At 56.5% G+C, this 21,354-nt stretch overlaps 1 protein-coding gene across 1 annotated transcript in view; it reads right to left on the bottom strand.

Annotated features, from left to right (window-relative positions):
- ABTB2 (ankyrin repeat and BTB domain containing 2) overlaps nucleotides 1–21,354 on the bottom strand; it is a 174,706-nt gene that overhangs the window by 10,138 nt on the left and 143,214 nt on the right. Inside the window, exons 4-10 of the mRNA XM_078433369.2 lie at nucleotides 11,014–11,166; nucleotides 9,540–9,705; nucleotides 6,623–6,712; nucleotides 5,758–5,859; nucleotides 3,309–3,405; nucleotides 2,967–3,102; nucleotides 1,026–1,255 (exon numbers count right to left, since the gene is read on the bottom strand). Of these exons, the coding sequence (XP_078289495.1) occupies nucleotides 1,026–1,255; nucleotides 2,967–3,102; nucleotides 3,309–3,405; nucleotides 5,758–5,859; nucleotides 6,623–6,712; nucleotides 9,540–9,705; nucleotides 11,014–11,166 (974 nt within the window). The remainder of the gene's footprint in view (nucleotides 1–1,025; nucleotides 1,256–2,966; nucleotides 3,103–3,308; nucleotides 3,406–5,757; nucleotides 5,860–6,622; nucleotides 6,713–9,539; nucleotides 9,706–11,013; nucleotides 11,167–21,354) is intronic.

The following is a 21,354-nucleotide window of genomic DNA, read 5'->3' as shown; positions in this document are numbered from 1 at the left end:
ATGCCTAGAAAATAGGCAGGACACATAGGCAGGCCCACGCCTATCTAAACGGCTGAAATGAATCCTGACCTACCTCAGAGGGCTTTTACCAGCGCTCAGGTCACTGGCATTCAGTGGCACATAATTACTGTGTACCAGCTCCCTGGAGTGTGTCAGTGAGGCCATAAAGTAACTTGAAACTACTTTGTGAAGGTCATGACAAAAACTAGTAATTTTCCTGGTAATTAGAGACATAGCTTCTTACCCCCCAGCCTCATATGGATTTAAACAAAAAAGGACGGATGGCAGTCCCCAGGGACACATGACTTAGGTGGCATTAGCATCCTCAGTTTGCTGACTGTAGATGGGAATGATACACCCATTTTACAGTGAAGAACACTGAGCCTGACCGGCCGCAAGAAGGTAGCATGGCCTCCTGCTCCCCTGGCCAGTGCTAGGGATCTGTGTGTCGTGGCCCCTGTGAGAGCAGGGACACCGCTGCCATGCACCAAGCGCTCGTGGCGAGCCAGAGCCAGGCCCTGTGCCTCACGTGACATCACACTCTTAGATGAGGACCATCAGAGCCTGTGGAATGGCTGGGACCTCACCCAGGTCTGTCTGTCTGTCTGAGCGGCCTCCCTGGTGGAAGGACAGTCCCACAGACTTGCAGACCCGAGGAGTGGAGAGTTTGGCCGAGTGACAGGAGAACATCCAGGTGACCGGAAAAGTTGACTCAACCCCGGGGCCGCACATCCCAGGCCGTGACCAGGCCCTGGGGCGGGGAAGCTCCGACTAGGGAGGATGAAGGGCCTGAGGCGGGGCGATGCCCTCAAGATGCACCTCTGCTGAGGACTGAGGCTCCGGGCAGCTCCTGTCCTGGCCATCAGCCATCAGGCCTGCGTAGACCGGTCCCACCCGGTGCCCTGCTGCCTTGTGGCCCATCTGCCCCTGTGGGCACCGCCCCCTTCCTGTCTGCCGCAGAGCAGGAGGGCGCGCGTGCGCGTGCGTGCACACGTGTGTGTACGTGCATGCCTGCGAGTTCTCACCCAGCGCCCTCAGCTCCATGGTGATGTCCACGTAGCCGTGCTCAGCACTGTAGTACATGGCCTCCTGCAGGGCCTTCGTGCGGGTCCGGCTCAGCCGCACGGGCCCCTCACTGCCGCTGCCCTGGCTGGACGCGTCACTCTCCTCCACACCTTCAGCCAGGATCTCCTCCAGGGACAGCACGTCCGCTTTGGCCTGCTGAGGCTGGGTCAGGAGCTTCCTCAGGACGTTCCTGCAGGCCAAGGGACAAAGGAGGGCGACGCCTGAGGTTCTCACCATGGACGGAGCCACCTGAGGTGCCTTCCAGAGCCCCGGGGCCCATATGGGAGCTACGGGGCACCTGTGGGCACAAAGTGCTCACGATCTCCCCCTCCCAGGCGGGCTGGGCCAGGCCTCCCAGCGCCCTCCATCTGCAGCCGCCCGAGGGAGGCAGGGAGGGCACCGGGGCCTCCCCTACCACTCCCCTACCATCCTGGTACTACTAAGTCATGGGCTTTGGGGCCAAGCAGGCCCCGCCATTTTGCCTGTGTGATCTCAGACAGGTTGTTCTATGTCTCTGTGCCCTGACCACTCTGTCACCTACAGAACAGGGTGCCAGCCTCACCCTCCTCCAGAATTAATGCCAGGCCAAGGTGATGGCATCACACGTAGAGCCTGATACATAGCGGTCCTCTGAGATAGCAGCCAATTTTACTCATGGGAAGTGTCTGAAACATAGGACATGCTCATATTCATTTGTTTTTCCTTCCTTCCATTAGGAAGAATGACCTAAAGTCAAGACGCCTGTTATACAGAATTCAGCGTGTAGAATGTTAGACTTGACGTAACGTGTTCCCATGTACTGTTGCACTTAACCCCGTGAGATCCCACGGACGCTGCCATTCATGTGTGATGAATACAACTTGCTCAAGGTCACCCTGGGCAGGAGTACAGACTCAAACCCAGACTTCTGGTTCCATGCCCCAGGCTCATTCTGTCACATCCTGTGGCCTGGGATGGCTGCAGCATGGGCAGGTCCAAAGGTCACCTGGGGGCTGAGCCTCCTTCCGGCGGCAGCCCAGCCCAGCCCCCACCCCATTCTGTGCTGGAGGTCATGTTGTGCCATGCAGAGACCCCTCTGAGAGACTCGGGGTCATCCGGAGGTAGCTTTGCTCACCAAGTTTACAGAGCACCCACTTTGTGCCGTGCACGGGTATGTAAAGGTGAGCCAGCCATGCCTGTCCCCGATCCGTGTTCCAGAGGGAGTGGGTAGCAGGTGAGTGGACAGACGGTCTCCACGCAGGGTGAAGAGGTTTTGAGAAGGGCGTTGGAGAACAGGAAGTAGTTGTCCCGGCTGCCCCTCCCTTCTCGCCCCTCCCCTGCCTTCTAATAACCTCCTCTCTGTCTGACTTTGCCCCCCAGAGCTGCCGGATGGTTCTGGGCTCAGCCCGCTGCCTCCCCGCCACAGCCCTGGGCAGGCCTGGCCCCCACAAAGCAAGATCCGCCATCTGCTCTGGCAGCGGGGTGTGATTTCCCACACGGCCGCCAGGAGCTTCTTCGAGGCTGAGCCATATGCTGTGCGAAGGCCCTGGGGGTCCAGGAGGCCACCGTGGGCCCGGAGAAGAACCACTGAGCACAGGAAGGGACGTGGCCCCGAGATGGGTCAGTACTGGAGTCTATAGGAAATGGGAGAGCCTGCCCTGGGTGTTGGGAGACCCAGGCTGCAGTCCCGGTCTGCCGGGAACGAGCTGGGGGGCCTCTCCCAGCAAGGGGACCTCTCTGCCACCCAGTGTCTCTGGGCATCCAACATCTGAGGCCTCTCTGCTGGTCGAGGACCTGCTCGTCTTTCTGGGTGGCTTACATGCACAACTCCCATCTGGAAAGATCTCTAGCTCTTTTGCTGCCCCTGGGGGAGCCTGTTTCGTGCTCCCACATCGCACGGGGCGGGAACCCCAGGTGGGTACCTGTGGCCATGGGCGGCTGAGTGGCTGAAGCAGTTCATATCCTCATGGAGGGAGGAGGCCATGCCATTGGCTTCCAGCATGCTGAGTAGGGGATCAGCGCCTCGGCTCAGCAACAAGCTGACCAGCTCGTAGTTCCCTGGAAGACAAGGCCGACGAAGGATGCTACCACTGCCCACAGCACCGCGCCCGTCTGCTGGCCCCCGCCTGGGTGCCGAGCTCTAGAGAAACACTGATGAATGGGGCCAGGGGGAGGCCTCAGAAGGAGGGGTTTCAAGGCTCGCTCCAGGGATCTGGGCACGGGGCCGCAAGTCCAGCTACGGGCCGAGCCAGCTGTATACCTACCAGCTGCAGAGGCTAGCTGCAGCGGTGTCTCCGTGTAGCTGTCCTCACCGCCAGTCACTGCTGAGCCCTCCACGTGGGCACCGGCATCCAGGAGCAACTGCAGGGCACAGGACAGGACACGTCAGTGTGGCAGGGAGTGTCTGTGAGAAGGGCCTCGACTAGTTCCCTCTAGGCCTGTGACTGAGACCCTACTCCCCCTGGGCAGCCGAGGAACTGGGACTTTAGAACTTGGAGTTAGCCTCAGGGCTCCACGTTTCTAGAATCTTCACCTCTATTCTTGTGACTTTGGACCAAGCCCCTAAGCCGTGGGGACATCTGAACTGTTTCTCGCTTTTAAATGCTTTCCTGGGGAGGGACGCCTAGGTGGTTCAGTCAGTTAAGGGTCTAACTTTGGCTCAGGTCACGATCTCGTGGTTCACAAGTTCGAGCCCCACGGTGGACTCAGAGCCTGGAGTCTGCTTCAGATTCTGTGTCTCCCTCCCTCCTTGCCCTTCCCCGGCTCGTGCTCTCTCTCTCTCTGTCTCTCTCAAAAATCAATAAATGTTAAAAAAAAATTTAAAAAAATGCTTTCCTATGACTTAATTGTGGTGACCTTTCTAAAAAATTATGCAAATGAGCAGAGTGGAAAGTATCATCCCAATCCAGCAGGGGAAACTGAGGCGGGGAAACTGAGGTTCTGAGAGGCAGCAGAAGTAGTGGGAAAGGCACAGGTATTAGGGCCAGAATAAGCCGAGTGCCAGTGCCGGCCACCAACCAGTCAGGGACCTGGGGCACAAACCTCAACCCCTCTGGGCCTCGGCCTTCCTCATCTGGAAAACGGCAAGAGGCCGTTGATACGAAATGGCACTCAACCCACCACGGGGATCCAATAACCAGAAGGTTCTCACTGAGAGGTCTGGCAAGCAACCCGGGGCTGAGAGGCGCAGGACTCGCCATTCAGGGCGCCTCTCTCCGTGCAGGCAAGGGGAAGATGGCCCGGGGCTGGCGGATACCTGGCAGTTTCAGCTGAGCCGGCCTGGCTTTGCCTCGGGGCAGGGGCGGGGTCTGCACTGCCCCAACAGGCCACCACCGGCTTCGTCTCACCTTCCCAGACCTGACCAGCTGCTCCGGTGGGAGCACTTCCATCCTTCCCGGGTTTCTGGACACCAAACCCTCCTCGGAGCCTGCACCCGGCAGGCCAGACTGCACGGCAGCTGTCCCACACCCAGAGACCAGGTACGAGGGGTCGAGGCTGCCCTCCACGCCTCCACTGCATCGCCTTTCCGGGTGGCTTACATGCACAACTCCCATCTGGAAAGCTCTCTAGCTCTTCTGCTGCCCCTGGGGGAGCCTGTTTCGTGCTCCCACATCACACGGGGCGGGAACCCCAGGTGGGTACCTGTGGCCATGGGCGGCTGGGAGGCGGGGAACGGCCGTCAGCTGGAGGCTCTTGTCAGTCAGAACCCAGCTGTGGCTGCCGCCTGAGCCGGTGTGCCAAGGCGGGGGAGGTGGAGGCCTGCCCGATGGGGCGAAACTGGGCACCAATCCAGGCAAGTCCAGGGCACGGCCCTGCAGGCCGGTCTGGGCTAGGCTGGAAGCCTGCTCGGGTCGTTAGGATGGCAGTAACCAAAAAGCAGGCAGGATAGGGCAGCGGGCCTGGTGAAGACCACTCACTGAGTCACTGCCACAGCCCAGGGCTGTGCTGACAATGATGAATAGCCTGGACATGACCCCGGCCCTCAGAGGACTTGCAATCTAGCAGACAGACAGACAGACAGACAGACAGCAAGGTGTAACGCGAACTCCCAGGAAGGGGCGTGCAACCCTGTATACCCCAGTGGCCTGAGGAGCAAAGGAGTCTGGGAGTCGAGCGGCAGTGTGGCTGGTGTCCTACCCGGGGTGGGACGCCGCTCTGCTCTACTTCTGGGCCGAACCCCATCCTCACACCGGCCACAGCTACCTTGGGCCGAGGTGGGCACCGTGTGGCGTAGCCTGGCTTGACCCCTGAGCTGTGCCCCTCTGAGTGCCCTCAGGAACTGGGAGACTGAAAGACTGGGCCTGTTAATGGGGATGGGCAGAGCCAGAAGGACGCCATGATACCGAGCCGGCTCTGGGGGACCATTCACGAGGGAGGAGAACGAGCTCGAGGTGGGGGTGGGGGGAGATGGCTGGAGGAAGGAAGACAGAGCACCTTTGCAGCTTCCAGCACGCCCCGGGACTCCCTGGCAGACCCGGAGATGCCGGCCAGGCCTGCTACTGCTCAGGCCTGGGTCTTACTTGCTGAGGCCACACATATCCTTGTACGAAAGCCCTCTGCCTGAACAAAGTTGGGGGGCGGGGTGGGGCCCGCCCTGCTGACCCGGTGAGCTGGCTCTAAGCAGTACCTCTGCTCTCTCTGATTCCAGGCGGCCGCTCGCTTGGGCCAGGCAGGGGCTGTGTCTGGGGCCCGGTGCACCTGGCGGAGGCTCACCTGGACTACAGAGATGTGTCCGTGCAGCACAGCAAACGTCAGCGATGTCCAGTGCCGGCTGTCAGGGTGGATGGAGGGGTGCCTGGGAGAGTTGCTTGGAACCTGGAAAATGCCACGGATGAGCAGTTTTTGTGGGCGAGTGACATTCCTGGGCAAGATACACATGCGCCTGAGCTAAGGGGGGATCCCGCAGGGACGGGGACTAGGAGCCAAGTCGAGTGCTTTCCGGGTTCAACCGGCAATGTCTGCCTGGAGCGCTATGTAGACAAGGCTCAAAAGGATGTTTAAGGGCGCCTGGGTGGCTCGGTCGGTTAAGCGTCCAATTTCGGCTCAGGTCATGATCTCGCGGTCCATGAGTTTGAGCCCCGAGGCTGGCTCTGTGCTGACAGCTGGGAGCCTGGAGGCTGCTTCCGATTCTGTGTCTCCCTCTCTGTCTGCTCCTCCCTCACTCACACTCTCTCAAAAATGAATAAATGTTTAAAAAAAAAAAAAAAAGGGATGTTTACTTAGCGCCGCTGGCCCTGGGCAGATCCACCGCAGGAAGGGCACCAGGCCGCAGAGGGAAGCAGAGCTAAATGCATCTGGGGACGGTGGATGCGGTAGGGGCGGGAGGGGACGAGGCTGGTTAAGAGGGACCGGTGTTACGGTAACAGAACCATGGCCATTCTCTCCACTCACCCCCCCTGCTCTCAGACACAAAGCCCAAGTTTGAGGCAATGCCCTTCTGCTGTTATCTCCGTACCCATTCCTCCAAGAACCATTTAGCCGGTTGTCCAAAACACTGCACCCAGCGTGGCTGATGGACAGCTTGGGTGCTCCCTTGCTGGGCCAGCAGCCCGGCTGTGGCTCTTTGGGGCCTGCTCACCTGGATGTCCAAGTTCGCTCCCGCGTCAATCAACATCTGGACCATCGCTTCATCCCCAGCAGCGCAGGCATACATCAGCGGCGTCAGACCCTGTGTGAACCAGAGGCAGACTCTAAACCATCTGGAAACAGACACAGTGACACGTACTCCACAGGCCTCGGTCCCAGAAACCACCGTCCTGTCTCCTGCTTGACTCGGCTGCTCGTCCTGAGCAGTCCTGTGTCGTGGCCCAACCTCTGCCCTTTCCGGGCCCACTGGACATGCCACACGTGAAGGGTGAGCAGGGGACGGTTCCACAGGCGCCGTGGGACCCAGGGGTGAGGAGCCCGGGCCCCGCGGCCGGACTCGGGCACAAAGGTCACCTCTGCCACGGCGAGCTGTAAACTTAGTCCAGGTTACTGGTCTCCCTCTGTGCCTCAGTTTCTTCATCTTTAAAAGGAGGATAACGACAGTATCTACCTCAGAGAGTTGTGAAGAATACGAGTTACTACGTGTGAAGTGCTCAGTACAGAGCAAGCTTACCTTAAGAGCTACCTAATTAAAAGAACACAGCGAATGACCCCATCCCTGCTACTATGTCACGCTGCCATAGCCTAACCCGGCCCAGGCCCTGCGCGCCTAATCGCCGTGCGAAGTGCTTCACATGCAGTGTCTCATTTAGTCACCGTAATATCCCTGTCAGAGAGGCTCTATTCTCACCCCCACTGTACAGACGAGGCACAGAGAGACCCAAGGCAAGGTCACACAGGGTGCGGGAGGAAGGGCTGGCCCTGGAACCACACCCGCCTGAGCTGTGAAGCTCACGCTCCGAAGCTGCGCTCGGAGGGCGGAGAGGGCTCTGCCTTGACCATTTCGTGCTACTGAGCAAGTCAGCGCTTTTCCGAAAGCTGAGGCCCAGTCCCTCCCTGCGTTTGGGCGGACGGTTAGTGGGGCCGCCTCCTGGCTGGGAATCTTTCTCCGTGGCCAGTAATAGCAAAGACAGCAGTGGAAAGTGTTATTCCACAGCTGGATCCTGGCAAGCGTTTGTCTGGAGCCCTGCGATGTTATTTATTAGGTTATTTGTGTGTAGACAAGATCTCCTTACCTCATAAATCCTTGCCTAGTGCCCAGAGATAAAGAAATGGCCTGACATTAGTCATGGGCGAGAGGGCTGTTTACCCACAGATCATTCTATAAATACCAAGGTTGAGGGAACAACAGGATCGAGCATTTAGAGAGGAGCCAAGCGCTGCAGAGTGAGGCTCAGGCTTTGTTTCAGCCCCTGCCGCACACGCTCGACTTCTTGTTTCCCACACATCTGTGCACGGTTCAGCATTTAAGTCGGGGGGTCCTGTGAGAAGCAACTGTCAGCCCCATTCCCGAGGCAGGTACAGGAAGACGGCTGGTGACCAGCGCTCACAGATAACCGCTGTCGTCCTCGCGAGGACAATAGGACCCAGAACGAACATTACTGAGCCTTAACTATGTGCCTGATGCAGACGTGTCCCCTAACCCTACGGGGCAGGCACCGCCGGCCCCCTTTGCTGGGGGCGAGGCAGCCCGTCCGAGACACCAGGGCTTTGACAGTGTGGATGGCCCTGCGCCCCGAGGAGGAAGAGGATGCCCCAGGACAAAAGCTCCTGCAAGGCCCTGGGACCTGTGTTGACAGAGGCACCCCAGGGAGATCTGACGCCCAGCCTGTCGCCTCCCCGCTGCCCTGCCTCGGCACCTCCCCGACCCTACCCCAGCAGGTGTCCTGACTGCCCCACCTCCGTGCTCTTGCTCTCCGGGTCATCTCCTGTCCCGGGAGTGCCTGTCCCATTGCTCTGTGCTTCATCCCCCTGCTCCTCCCAAGGCAAGGTCCTCCTGGCTCTGGCTGGGCTTGGACCCCTCCAGGGGACCCCCTCTCCCGCCACTCCACCTGACCCATCACCAGTCCAGGGCCACCCGGCCTTGGGGTTGACCTGGCACATCAGCCCGCCCTGTCCTGTGCTGTCATCTCGTGGGAGAGCATTCCACCCAAGCCCTCCGCTGTCACCGCGCCTTCCGCACACTTCCGTGTGGCCTTCCAAATTGCAGTGCCGTCACCTCCATGGCAAGGACTCACAAGGCCGCGTCAGATAAACAAACCGGACAGTGCCTTGTGGCGAAGGGCCTGGAGTCAGATGGCTTATAAGCCCAGCTCTGCTCCTTGCTAGCTGTGTGACCTTGGGTAAACCAACTTCTCTGTACCTCAGTTTCCTCATCTGTAAAATGGGGATAATGATAGTATGGACATCACAGGGCTGCTGTCAAGATTGAATGAGTTCATCTGTGCAAGGCGCTTTGAACAGTGCCTGGAACATAGCAGTGAGCTCTATAAATGTGAGCTCTTCAGAGCAAAAACAATAAAGCAAACAAAAAAAAACAAGTTAAAGTCTATCTAAAACTATAAGTCACTTCCAATGCTTCCTTTTCCAGCTCGATTTTACTCCTTAGCACTTTTCACGAATATGCTCTGTATTGGACGTTTCTATTTCCTAGCACGTGTTTGTTTGCCTGCTACTGCCACCAAGGCGGCGGGTTCCACGGGCCTGGCACACGGGAGGCGCACCAGGTGCCCTAAAGCACGCCCTCGTGACTGACGCCCAAAGCTGGAAATCCAGCTGACTCCTCTGGACTTTGTCCCAGCCCTGAGCCATCTGGGACAGCCTCCAGCCCTCCAGACAGTGGAGGCAGAACCTCCGTTACAAGGGTTTTCCAAGGGGTGCTAGGAAGGTCTTCGAGCTGACGTCTCACCAGGAACAGGCAGGGTGCGATTTGGGAGGCCGCCCGTTTGTCAGCAGCACAGAGCTGAGCGGCTCTCAGGTTTGGGACAGAAGGACTGGGCCACCACCCGGCAATGACGAGGCCCCGACTCTGTGCCCTACGCCTGGCTAGCGGAGCTCTCCGCACGCACCTGGTCGTCCATAGTGTTCACCCCGTCCGGGCCCAGGGCCTCGATCGCCTGGTTGATGAGGTCTGTCCTTCCGCAGTTGAGCATGCGGAAACCCAGGTCCTGGTTGAATTTTTCAGTAGCCGCTCGGGCATCCAGCCTCCGGAAGGAGCTGAAACAGCACTCGGGTCTGTGCAGAAAAGACCCACAGGTGTGTGAGTGTGACCACGTGTGACACTTTTGGCTAGGACATCGCCCCTCAAGGAGACGTGGCACAGCTATGCCAGGCTGAGTGGGGGGACGACAGGGCGGATGGGAAGGACGGGGATCGCTATTGGATCGGCAAAGAATGGCCTTGTCGTGCGCCATGCTGCCAAGCGTCCATACTTCAGTTCTTCTACACACACGACACAGAAGAGCTGTCCACCATCAGGGAACCAGGTCCCATCAGGAATAACCCACCAGGGGTTCAGCCTGAGGAGGAAGCAGCTCCAGTCGGGGTGTGGACTTGGCAGTGAACTTCCTGCAGGGAGAAGGCTGCACCCGGCCTACGGGATGGCCACTGTGGCCAAGTTCCAGTTCCTGGCTCTACACCCTCTCTCCTGAAGGCCTCCCGAGGAGGCCCAGAATTACCAAACAGATGGTGGAGAATGGCCCAGAAGCCCACTGCCATCAAGCCATCCTACCAGGGAGGGTCACAGATTAAAAACCACGTCTACAAGAGGGCGCGGGACAGGCTTCCCATAGGTGGCTTCAGCCTGGAGCCCTGGTTGGACCGAAGTGTGGAAAGTTCACGTCCCAGAATGACTTTGGGAATTTGCCGTGGAGACAGAGGAGGCTATAACTGGGGTTGGGGCAGAGGGTCAAAAAAAAAAAAAAAAAAAAAAAAAAGATGCAAGGCTCTCATAGAACAGTAGCCACAGAAACCATTCTTTAGACAACTTTAGGAGACCAGTCCAATACAAGATGGCCATGCTGGGAAGGAAATTAAGAGCCACGGCTTGGGCCATATAGACCTGGGTTCAAATTTAGGCAAGGCCGCTTTGCTAGCTGAGTTTCTCCATTTGTAATATGGGCTTTACAGCACCCCCTTCTCTAAAGTCGTCCTGAGGCCCAAGATAACACATGTGAAAAGGAAGGGCTCAGCCCAGCGCCTACACCGGGAAGAGTTCAAGAAAACAGTGGCAAATATAGGAACAGAGAAGAAGAGGGACCCGCCTCTGCTGCTCGTGCCCAAATATCCCAAAGAGCCAGACTGTGAGAGCTCTCCTGTCCAAACTCAAACACATGTCTGCTCTGTGCACCAGACCAGCGGCTTTAGAAGATGAACCCAGAAGGCAGCCAAGGTCGGGAGTGATTAGTTCTGACAGGCGTGGTCATGCAGGGGCACCACGGTGGGGGGATGGGGGGGCCCTCCCAACCTCCAGGAGCGGGAGAGGCGAGGGAAGCCCGGCGCGGAGCCCAAGCCCTTCAGCCTCACTCCTCCCCAGGTCCGTACTTGAGCTGCCGGGGCTCACAGTCCAGGCCGGGCAGCAGCAGCCGGGCGGCCTGCCGGATGTCGCCGCTGTCCACGGTGAGGCTGCGGCGGTGCTCCGCGTAGGTGATGGCCACGCGCATCCACTCCATCAGTGGCGGCAGCAGCATGAAGGGCCTGTGAGGCAGCAGAGAGAGAGGGTCAGGCCGGTGGGGGGCCCCCTCCCACGCACGCGAACGGCTGTAGAGGCCGGTCACCAGTAACCTTCAGGCTGAGAGGTGTGGAGGGGACTGGCTCCCTCTCCTCGCTGAGACCCCAGTGTGTCCCATTCCACAGACAATGTCCCAGGTCGGGAGAAATTCCCATGATAGGCCACGTGTGGAACTGAGGGCCTGAGGTGACCAATGAAACAAGGCGTTTGCTGGTGCGTCAAGTTGGGAGCTCCCATCCCCCCTCCCCAAGGAATTCAGATGGGGTCTCCGGGTCTCTGTCTGCAGAAGGAAGAGACTGCCTCCCGGGTGGTGGGTGCGTGCAGGGGACAGAGTCCAACAGACCCGGGCGGGCCCCCAACCCAGCTTTGCCGTTAGCAGCTGTGTTCCATCACCACAAACACAGACTGGGCCTGCTCCCTGCATCTGTGAGATGGGGTACCACCTGCTTCTCAGGGCTGTCGTGAAGCTGTGTCAGATGATGTGGATCACACTACACATGCATAGTTGATGTCATTCCTTCCTCAACCTGCACCTGGGCTGAGGTGGGCCCCACGTCACTTCCTATGACAGGCCAGAGCTGCCTCCGCTCCAAGTCCTACGGGGAGGAAGAGTCTCGGGGCCCAACACGAAGAACCCACGGCCACAGTGACAAGGGGTGCTAGGTGGAAGCAGGGAGAGACTTCTGCTCCTGAGGCCTCTGAGTTGCAAACTCCAGGGGGCACCATTCCCAAGGTATTCCCTGTGTCACCAGGGGGCGCCATGCACAAGGCATGTGACTGGTGCCCCGGGGCATTGGGCGATACAGCTGCACCTCCACGCAGGGTCCTGCCCTCTCCCTGCCCCAGGCCCTCCCACCCCCATCGTGCTGGATCTACATTTCATCCGAGAGCGGCTTTCCTCCTGTCCCTACCCTCCTGTCCTCCGTGAGTTCTGGCAAGTCTCCCATGGCGAAGACCTCCTCGGGAGACCACTTCACAGTCCAGTGGATCTCACTGCCGCGGGCGGCCCTGACAGCCAGTTTTCAGCTTTATGACTCGATGGACAACCAGCCTGCTCTGCCCACAACATTCCTTGCCTGGTCACAAGGGTGAGGCAGCCCTGGCGCGCTGCCCCTTGTGGCTGTTCTCTCTAATGACAGCCTGAGTCCACCTCTTGTTCCTGTGTGTGCTCCCCGCCCTCCTGATGCCTCCACACCCCACGCCCTCCGATGTCCTGGGCTCCTGGAGCATTAGGCCTCTGCTGTCACCACCATCTTACTCCTAGACATGCAGAGAGGTACTGTGACCGGGAAAAAGACTTCCATTCTCCTTTTTCAGTCACTAAGTCAGTCGACTGCAGGGAATCAACGTTGAGACCCTCAGATCTCTGGTCTCAGGTTTCCGAATGCTTAGGATATTGTCAAAATTTTAAGAGCTTCTCTCATTGAGGACAAACGATCCTTTTATTTATTTTTAAACAAAATTAAACCGGATGTAACCCTGCAGGTGGTTACCTGGGAAGCTATTTTGACATTCTGGGCTCTGTCATTTCAGAAAATGTATCAGGGTCCAAGTGTAGTAACTGCAGTGGTGAGGACGAGTTATGGGCTGGGGAAGCCTGGCTGGCCCTGGCTTCAAGGGTGCCCTCACCCCAACCCATTTCCAGTCCTGGCTCATAACATTCACCAGGACACAGCAAACCAGCAGGCACCTGCCCTTCCTACCTCCTCAAGAGAATGAATCTGCTCGCGCCTCGGCCCGTCTAAATCCTGTTTACCCTTCAAGGCTCAGTTCCAGTGCCACCTCTTTCCAGAAGCCCTCCCACTCCAAGATCCAAGATCCCTTAGAACTTGCTCTTCCATCATTGGATATGTCTCATCTTCCTGAGTAGACTATTCTGCCTCAGGACAAAAACGATGGCTTGCTCATGTCTGTGTACTCCCAAATATCCCCAGCATGGGACCTGAACGTAACAGGTCCTCAATAAACGCTGGCTGAATGACTAAAAGTATGGCCGAGCTTCAGGAACTTACTACGATGCGTCTAAGTTTTTAATTCTGGACCAACTCCTATTTCTGCCCAGAAAAGAATGGCATGTAATTTTCAAGGGCACAGTGTTGACTTGCTAGAGTGGGAAAGCCAAGACTCTATGGAAGAAGCCTGTAGAATGTAGGAAGAAACAACAAGCCATTTGTGCACTACTCCTCTGTTTATAACAATTTTCTTGATTATATATGCCCATTTGAATTCTCTGTAAATATTCTTGGATTTTCCAATTTTTACATTGCAATGCTAGAAGGCAAACTCAGAGACATGTTTCTATATATAACAGTCCTTTGGATCCAAGGGGAAGGCTTTATCTAAACCACCAGCATTGGGACTGAAGTATAAATGAAAAGATAGTTCATGGATTTGCCAGCCATTCTTCCCTGTTGTGGCCAACAGCCAAGACCAAGTGCCAAGTACGGTCAATGAAGCTCCAAGTGGCATCTCCCAGCTGCACTAGGGGAAATCCAAGAGGGAACTTGGGGAATCACCAAGTCTAATCAGATGGTGTTATGATTCATATGCTCTGTGCCTCTTAGAACTCAGCACATGAAAAAAACAGTATCAATAACTTTGGTGGGCAGGTATTGGGGATTGGCTCATTCAGCCTCCATTTTGCTGTCTTTGTTGGAGACATAAAAAGCTGAAAACTACACTTCCCAGACTCCTTTGCAGCTGGGGTTCTGGATGCAAATTAGGTTTTGCCATTAAGATGTAGTTCTATGAGATCTGGTAAATGGATGTGAGACAGAGGCCATACTTGTGCCCCCTTTGCCTGTTTCTGGTAGCAAGCCAGGTCATGAAGCATGAGGTCTATTTTTTCTTTTCTCATACAACATTCCAGTGTCCATTTTCCACCTTCCTGAGTGCTTCAAAGGCAGTGGTAGTGTTACTGAAAGTGACGACAGAGATTTCTTGATTGCAGCTTCAGTCCTGAGTTGCATTTCCAGGGAATGTCTCAGAGGGAGCAGTCCCCTTGGTTGGATGAGTTCGGTTTTGTCCTTGAGCCTGATCCTTGAGCCCTTCTAATGATTCTGTTGGCATCTAATTCCCTGCATTAAATCCCTTCCTGCTTAAAATACCTAGAGTGGTTTCTGGTTCCTGAATTGAACACTGGCTGATATTCTCAACACACTGAAATCCTCCAGGGTTAAGAGTGTCCCTCTGCCTCTGGGGTAGTGGCTGGCATCCACCTGTCCACAAACAAGGCGGTACCAGCCCCCAAACTGACCTCTTCAGGCTCTTTTCCTTGGCCTACCCATTGACCCTGTGGTCCAAGAGAAGATAAAATGACAAGCAATTCATGGACTTAGTAACATCCTTCCTTTAACCTGTGTGTTCCAGGCTCCTATTTCCTTTCTGGTAATTTCATCTAGCCCACTGAACATGCTGAGAAGCTGGCCTGTATTTCTGGACATTCTGGAAAATCCCTATAAAAACTCCCATCTGTACTGGCGGCGGCTACATCCTAACTGCAGGGTGAAAGGGCTCCAGAGGAGCAAGGCTAGGAATGACTGACATCTGCATTGTCCTCAGGGTCTCCAGCTTTTATCCCTCCCAAAGAAAAAGGCTGTTTCCCTCCTCTTGCCATTCTTCTACGCTGAGCTTGGCCACAAGCCTTTCATGGCTAGGGTGGGCATCTGCTGTGCCCGAGGCAGGGAGAGGGGGCAGGGCTGAAGGAACCCCCTTTGTGCTGCCACTCTGTCGCCAGGTTTCCCCCTCGCTGGGTCCAGTACCTCTCAATAGTCGTTCTGGAGTGTTCTGGTCACAGGACGCCCTTTGTACTCTTACAAATTATTGAGGCCTCCAAAGAGCTTTTGTTTATGTGTGTTATCCTACCACTATTTACTGTATCAGAAATCAAAACAGAAAATGTTAAAACATCTGAACATGCAAGTTCACATCCCCCATCAGCCATCAGTGATACTGTTATCACACGTCACACAGCCTCTAGAAAGCTCCCCTGGACATTTGTGGGGAAATGAGAGTGAAAAGGCAAATAACCCCTTCTTATTATGAAAATAATTTTGACTCTGTAGACTCCTGAAAAGTCTCAGGACCCCAGGGGTTCCCAGACCACACTTCGAGCATCACTACCTTAAGACAAGTCTGTTCTTGGGCTGAGCATGGGGCTGGGATTCTGCCTCTGGCGGCACACGGTCTGGCCATTTCCACAATCGTGTATGCTTTGAATGCACCTGCCTGGCCCAGCGAACTGAGGCTCCTACCCCCTGCCCCGCAGTGTCCTCACTGGGAGAAAGCCTCCCTGTCCTGGAAGCAGGTGCGTTGACTCTAGAACCCGGGGCAGATCAGTATACTCTTTGGGCCTGTGTTCCTATTAAAGAAGGGATGTCAGTAGCTTCTAGATGTTTTCTCCATTGTGAGAATCTCTTTTGCGGTCTCCTAGACTCCACATGACAATAGCTGTATCTACTCTGCAGTGATCAAGTCTGTGGGTTCTAGAGAGGACCTCCTGGGTTGGGATCCGGTGTCCCTCCCAATGAATTCAATCATGATCCTGCCCAAGTTACCCCACCCTCAGTCTCAGCTGTCCCATCAGCAAAATGGGTATAGATAATAGGACCGCCTCACAAGAAGCATGTATGCGAAGTGCTTAGCACAGCATTTGGCACACGCCAAGTTCTCAGTAGAGGTTAACTATTAGTTCTACGTTAGTATCTGCTGATAGAGAAAACACATACCAGCAAAAAAGCCTCTAGGAATCTGGTCCTACTAAATGCCTCAGCCGTGGCCTTCTTCAAGTCCAGCCAACTCTCCCCTCCCCCGGCCCTCCAGCAAGTATAAACACGCAAAGCTTGCAAAAGCCTGCCAGCAAACTGCCCATCACCCACTCCGTCCCAGCTCATAAAACAGACAAAACAAATGCAACCACCATGTTGAGTGGGATCCGGAAGCTGTTTCTGGCAGTGCAGGTTCTGGGCCTTGGCAGTCAAGGATCTCACACAGGGGATGGGGTGACAGCAAGGGACACAGACTCACGAACGTGTGAGGTGGGAGGTGGGCATGGAATTACTGCCAGGGACCTGCACCCCCCTGGCCGCCCCAAGTGCTGTTGGTGGCCTAACCCGCATGAACACACACACATCAGGTGGGGTTGCTGCTGTGACAAATCAAGCCACCTAAAAGGGTCATTGACTGGCAGTGTGTGTCTTTCTGTGCATAAAACAGCCACTACCGTCACCTGGGAATGTTCAGGAAACGTACCAGTAAAAACGGGGCTTCTACGTGGAGAGGCTGGGAACTGCCTGACCAAGTCCTCTTAGTTGCTAGGGGAGGAAACAGAAACCCCACGAGGCCAAGTGTCTCATCCAGCAGCAACGGGGAGACCAGATCTACGTGTCATGACTCAGTTTCTCCTCATATCTCTTTAAATGAATCATATACCTGAGCCTGAGTATATCAAGCCAAGGATCTCATAAGGCCCTTTGACGGGGCTGGGCCTGCAAAAGCCATTTTTCCCCCTTAAAAAAAAAACGAAAGAGAATAAACTTCTTAAGGCTTGGTTTTAAGAGGTCCCTGCAGCCTGGAAAAAAAAAAAAAACCCTGCCCCACTCAGCAAGCATATGATTTATTGGGATTACAGCCCTGTAAGCAGTGTCTTAACAACATGGAACAGGAAACGACTCTAATTTCCAGCTCAAAGCGGGCTCTGTTCTTCCCGGAGGTGGGCAGCGGCCTCAGAGAGAGAGGCAGGTTGGCAGAGGGGCACAGGCCCGTAACTGGTGGCTGTACGACCCAAGCCCTGGGCACGAGAAAGCCTTGTGCCTCTGTCCCCAACTGGCAGGTATGTCCCCCCTGTGCCCACCTGTGAGGAAGAGGATATGAGCACGCAGGCAGCCCCACAGATGTGCCCACCGGCCGGGCAGGGCCTCAAGACCTGGCCTGAGCTCAGCCGTGGGAAAACCGGGCTGTGGTTTCTTAACTTCTACTCTTGGCAGGGAGCACGGAGGGCTCGGGTGCGGGCCTGGCTCCGGGGGCCAGGAGGGCTTGGGGAGGTCCACGCCGCCTCAGGCTCGCTCTCTAATGAGATTTCCCCATTCCCCAGTACGCCCAGCCCACCCTGCCTGTGTGCACCCTTAGTACGGGCGAGGAACCTCACAGGGGCCCGCCAGAACGTCTCCCACCCTCAGCCCTAAATTCTTCCCCCGACTTCGCCCCACCTTCAGCTGGGGCCCCCGCCAAGCCGTGGGGTTGCACAGGGTGATCTCCCCGCTGCACGCACTGCTCCCACGTCCCTCCCCGCCGTGCTGTCCGGGCTGGGGCTGCAGAGTGGCACCATCAGGAACCGGCTAAGAGGCCAAGCTTTGTCCAATGGAATGCAGCTCTTCTCTGGGAGAAGGCCGGCTCTCCCATGCCGGCTCTCCCATGCTGGCTCTGAGGCCTTCACCACAGGTTGCCTAAGATTTCTGAGAGCCGCTGTGGCCTCAAACACCAGGCCAAACCGTCCAGGAAGGAAAAACCCACTGCTGTCCCACCAGAGTCAGATGCTACTTGCTGCACAAAGGAAGCAATTCTAGTCCGGTTCACATCTTGGACTAATTATTTTTCTAGAATTGTTTGGTAAACGGAATGGTTTGGCCTAGCTTGGAGTCAGAGCTGGGACCCCCAGGCCTATCTCCTCCACCGGCCCCTCCGCCTCAGGACCTGGAGCGGCTGACCCACGGCAGAGTCTCCCCGTGGGGTCAAGGAACCGCTGTCAGAGGCAGAGCTCAGGGCTTTCTGAGGGGGAAATACACTTCTCTTATTAAAACTCACGTGTTACGGGTTAGAGGTGCTAAAAAGCCCTGTACTTGCCCAGATACGCATATGGATATAAATTTAGAACACACCAAGTCAGGAGAAGCTGTGAGCAATTTCTCTGCCTCTTCCCGGTGACTGCCCATCAGGCTCCATGGGAGCCACAAAGTGGGCACTGGGGCGGGAGGCCAGTCGTGTGAATACTGGGGCATATTGGTTTGGCTCCTGAAAACAGAAAAACAGGCTCCAGGAAAAAAGAGAGAAACACGAAGAGCTAGCATCTACAGAGCACGCTAAGCTCCTGGCACCATTTCAAGCCCTTCACATCTCTTGACTCCTTCGATCCTCCTCTCTGCGTCACAAAGCAGGTACTATTATCCCATTTTCCACACGGCCAAACTGAGGGCTGGAGAGGTGAAGTAACTTGCCCCCAACCATGCACCTGGGTAAGAGGCAGAGCTGGGATGCAGTCCCTGGCAGTGTCCCCCAGCCCCCGAGCTCCTACACGGTGCCTTCCGCTGTCACTCAGCGTAGAGAATTGGCCCTGGTCTTCTACTTTCTGCACTCTTCCTCATCCTCCTCATCTTAGAGGCACAATAGCCCCGTCTTTTGTCACCCAGATTGGACCACTTTTGAGGGGAAAAAGGAGTGTCGTTGCCAAGGACGCCGGGACAGCAGGTGCAAGCCGGAACCAGCTCAGGCGAACCGAGACATCCGGTCACCGTTGTGTCAGGGTGCCTCGGTAAAGCACAGCCCCTGGCTCCCGCCGTCCGCCCAGGCAGTGGGAGGCCTCTGCCCACCCTGAAGCAGGCCCTCCGCACCTGCACGGCACGTACCCTACTTGTCAGGGTCTCACTTGTGCCTGCTTTCTCCCCAGACTATAGTTTCTCGAAGACAGAGACTTCCGCTCGCGGGCACGTCCCATCCCTCAGCACAGGGGCCCACGTCAGAAATCTTTGAATTGGTAAACGTGTGGCATGTTCCTCACTCCGGGAGGCAAAGCCCTCTGGCTGCTAACGTGTTTTCGGGGATCTGCTCTCACTCCAGAACTCTCTGCAGGGCTCCAGAGTTCTTCCCAGGGGGCTCCGAGTGCTACGAGGTCGAGGGCATCTGGCCCAACTCTCCGCAGGCAAACGAGCTCGTGAAATGGGGACCCGCTTCGTCTTTCATTCCTGGAGGCTCGAGTTGGCTTGGGTATTGGCAACGGGTTCCCTTCAGAAAAAGAAAATACTTCCCAGATAAAAAGACAACCATTTCACAGGAGGATTTTCTACCCAGGAGCAGTTTCCTGGGGCGGGGCTCAGTTGACTGGGGCTCAAGCAGTTTCGGGGTGGAGGCGGGGCCCAGCTAGGATGTTGTTGTGGAGCCTTCCCAGGGAGGGAGACGGCACATGTAGTTCTGCAGATGTCAGTGTGGCGCTGCGCCTCGGTGGAGGGGACCCAGCCATCTGTCTTTGGTAAGTGGGCCTCACTCCAGGGTGGCATCCGTGTGGGCGAGACGGTGCGGATTCCAGGGGAGCCGGCACACGGGCCGCCACATCTCCGCCCTCTCTCACGCCCCAGGGAGGGCTCCCGACTGCTGTGAGGTCAAAGGCATCTGGCGCATTTCTCAGGCCCAACCTCCCCGCATGGTGGCCTCATGGGCAGGCAGCGGGTCCAGGAGGCCAGAGTAGCACCCTTCCCACACCCCTGGCAGGGGGCGGCGTGAAAGCGGGCCTCTCTCCACTTCACCGGGGTGCGGCTCCCTTGGCCTACGGGCCACACCTCCCCTGCACCTCACATAGGGAGCTCACTGCTGCCATGTGCAAGAGCCCTGCCTGCCTCAGCCGTGCCCGGCGTCTGTGTCGACAAGAGACCACAAACTCTTTCACCATATGGAAACCAGACGGGCGAGGGCTTCCGACGTGATCACAAACACAGTGAGGGCACTCGCCACCACCCATCAGCCTCTGCCAAACAAGGCAGGCTTGGGAAGAGGCTGTGGCCCCGCTGTCCTGCTGATTTATCTCACAGACCCCTGGGGCGGGGGGGGGGGGGGTGTCTTTTGTTTAGGGTCTCTGGATAGCATTCCTGCTTGGGTTCAGCAGAGAATAATCACACAAAACTTGCCTCCCCTTCCTCCACGGTCTAAGGCAAAAAGATGACCCATTCACACTGTCAGGTAAAGAGTTTCCAGAAACTTCTAGGAGGAGGTAGGGGCATGGGGCTCCTGAGGCCTGAAAGAGATTAAGGGGGGAAATTCCTGACTGGCAGCTGGTGGCTTTGACCCAAGCCATAGATGGCAGGACACCCAGCCGGTGCAGGCTCCTAGGACTGACCTTGCTTTCTGCACCCACATCCCCACTGCAGCTTCAGGGAAGACTCCAGCACTGGCTTCTGGACAGTAAAGCCATATTGCTACCATCTGTTGAGGACCTACTATGTGCTGAGCAAGCATAAGGTCACTCTGCAAGCATTACCCTCTTTCTAATACAGCCACCCTGCAGGGGAGGTATAATTATTGGTGTGCGTTTTACAAATGTGGAAACTGAGGCTTTGAGAGGTTTGGACATACGTCCAAGGCCACATAGCTAGCCAATGGCAATCTTTCCGGCTTCAAAAGGAAAAACAAACACACACAAGATTCTAGGGTCTTTCACGAGACCAAACTGCCACACACAAAATGCTGTGAGCCTGCTGGCTGGCCCAAACCCGGGAGGCAGGCAGGCTGGAGAGAAGGCTCGCCTCAGTGGCTTACCCAGGCCCCACCCGAACTCCCAGCGTCTACACCCACAACCTCACCTCATCAGCCTTGAGGTCCGCAAGGAATGAATGGAGGGCTGGGCCGGGCCCCAAAGCCTCAGGTGTATTCTCTAGACCTCTCGAGAGTCTTTTCCCCCTTGATGTCCAATATTAAAGTAGCAAAGCAGGGGCAAGTCCCAGACGGCTGTCCTGTCCGAGGTGGGGCATGAAAGTAGGGCCAGAAATCAGCCAGACCTGACCGCATCTCAGCTGCTACCCTGTCCTCATCCTCAGTTTCTGGAATGTCAACAGCTCAGCCTTGGAAGCCACTGTTAAGAAAGCAGAGTCCATTCCCTTTAAAGCTGGGACTTCCCAGCACCGAGGCTCTCTGGGATCCTGGCGGTACTGCAGACAAAGGGGATTGTGGCTGCCGCGTTACAAAAACACTCCCAACGAATGAAGCCCCTAGGCCTGGCAGTTCCCAATCTTCTTTTCTGTGAGGCCGGGTGGCCCCAACAATGGGGCAGGAAGTCAGACGCAACAGGCAGCCCCCGCGGGCGCTTGTCAACGGCTGGGCCAGGATCCTGTCCTGTCTCCATCCCCCGTTATGTGGCACTGCCACTTCCTTTGTCTGCCCCCCGTCCCTGGCTC

The sequence above is a fragment of the Panthera onca genome, chromosome D1, assembly GCF_046562875.1.
Source record: "Panthera onca isolate mPanOnc1 chromosome D1, mPanOnc1 haplotype 2, whole genome shotgun sequence".
NCBI lineage: Eukaryota > Metazoa > Chordata > Mammalia > Carnivora > Felidae > Panthera > Panthera onca.
Note: the sequence above shows the minus strand (reverse complement) of the source record. Positions and strands in the feature narration are given on the sequence as shown.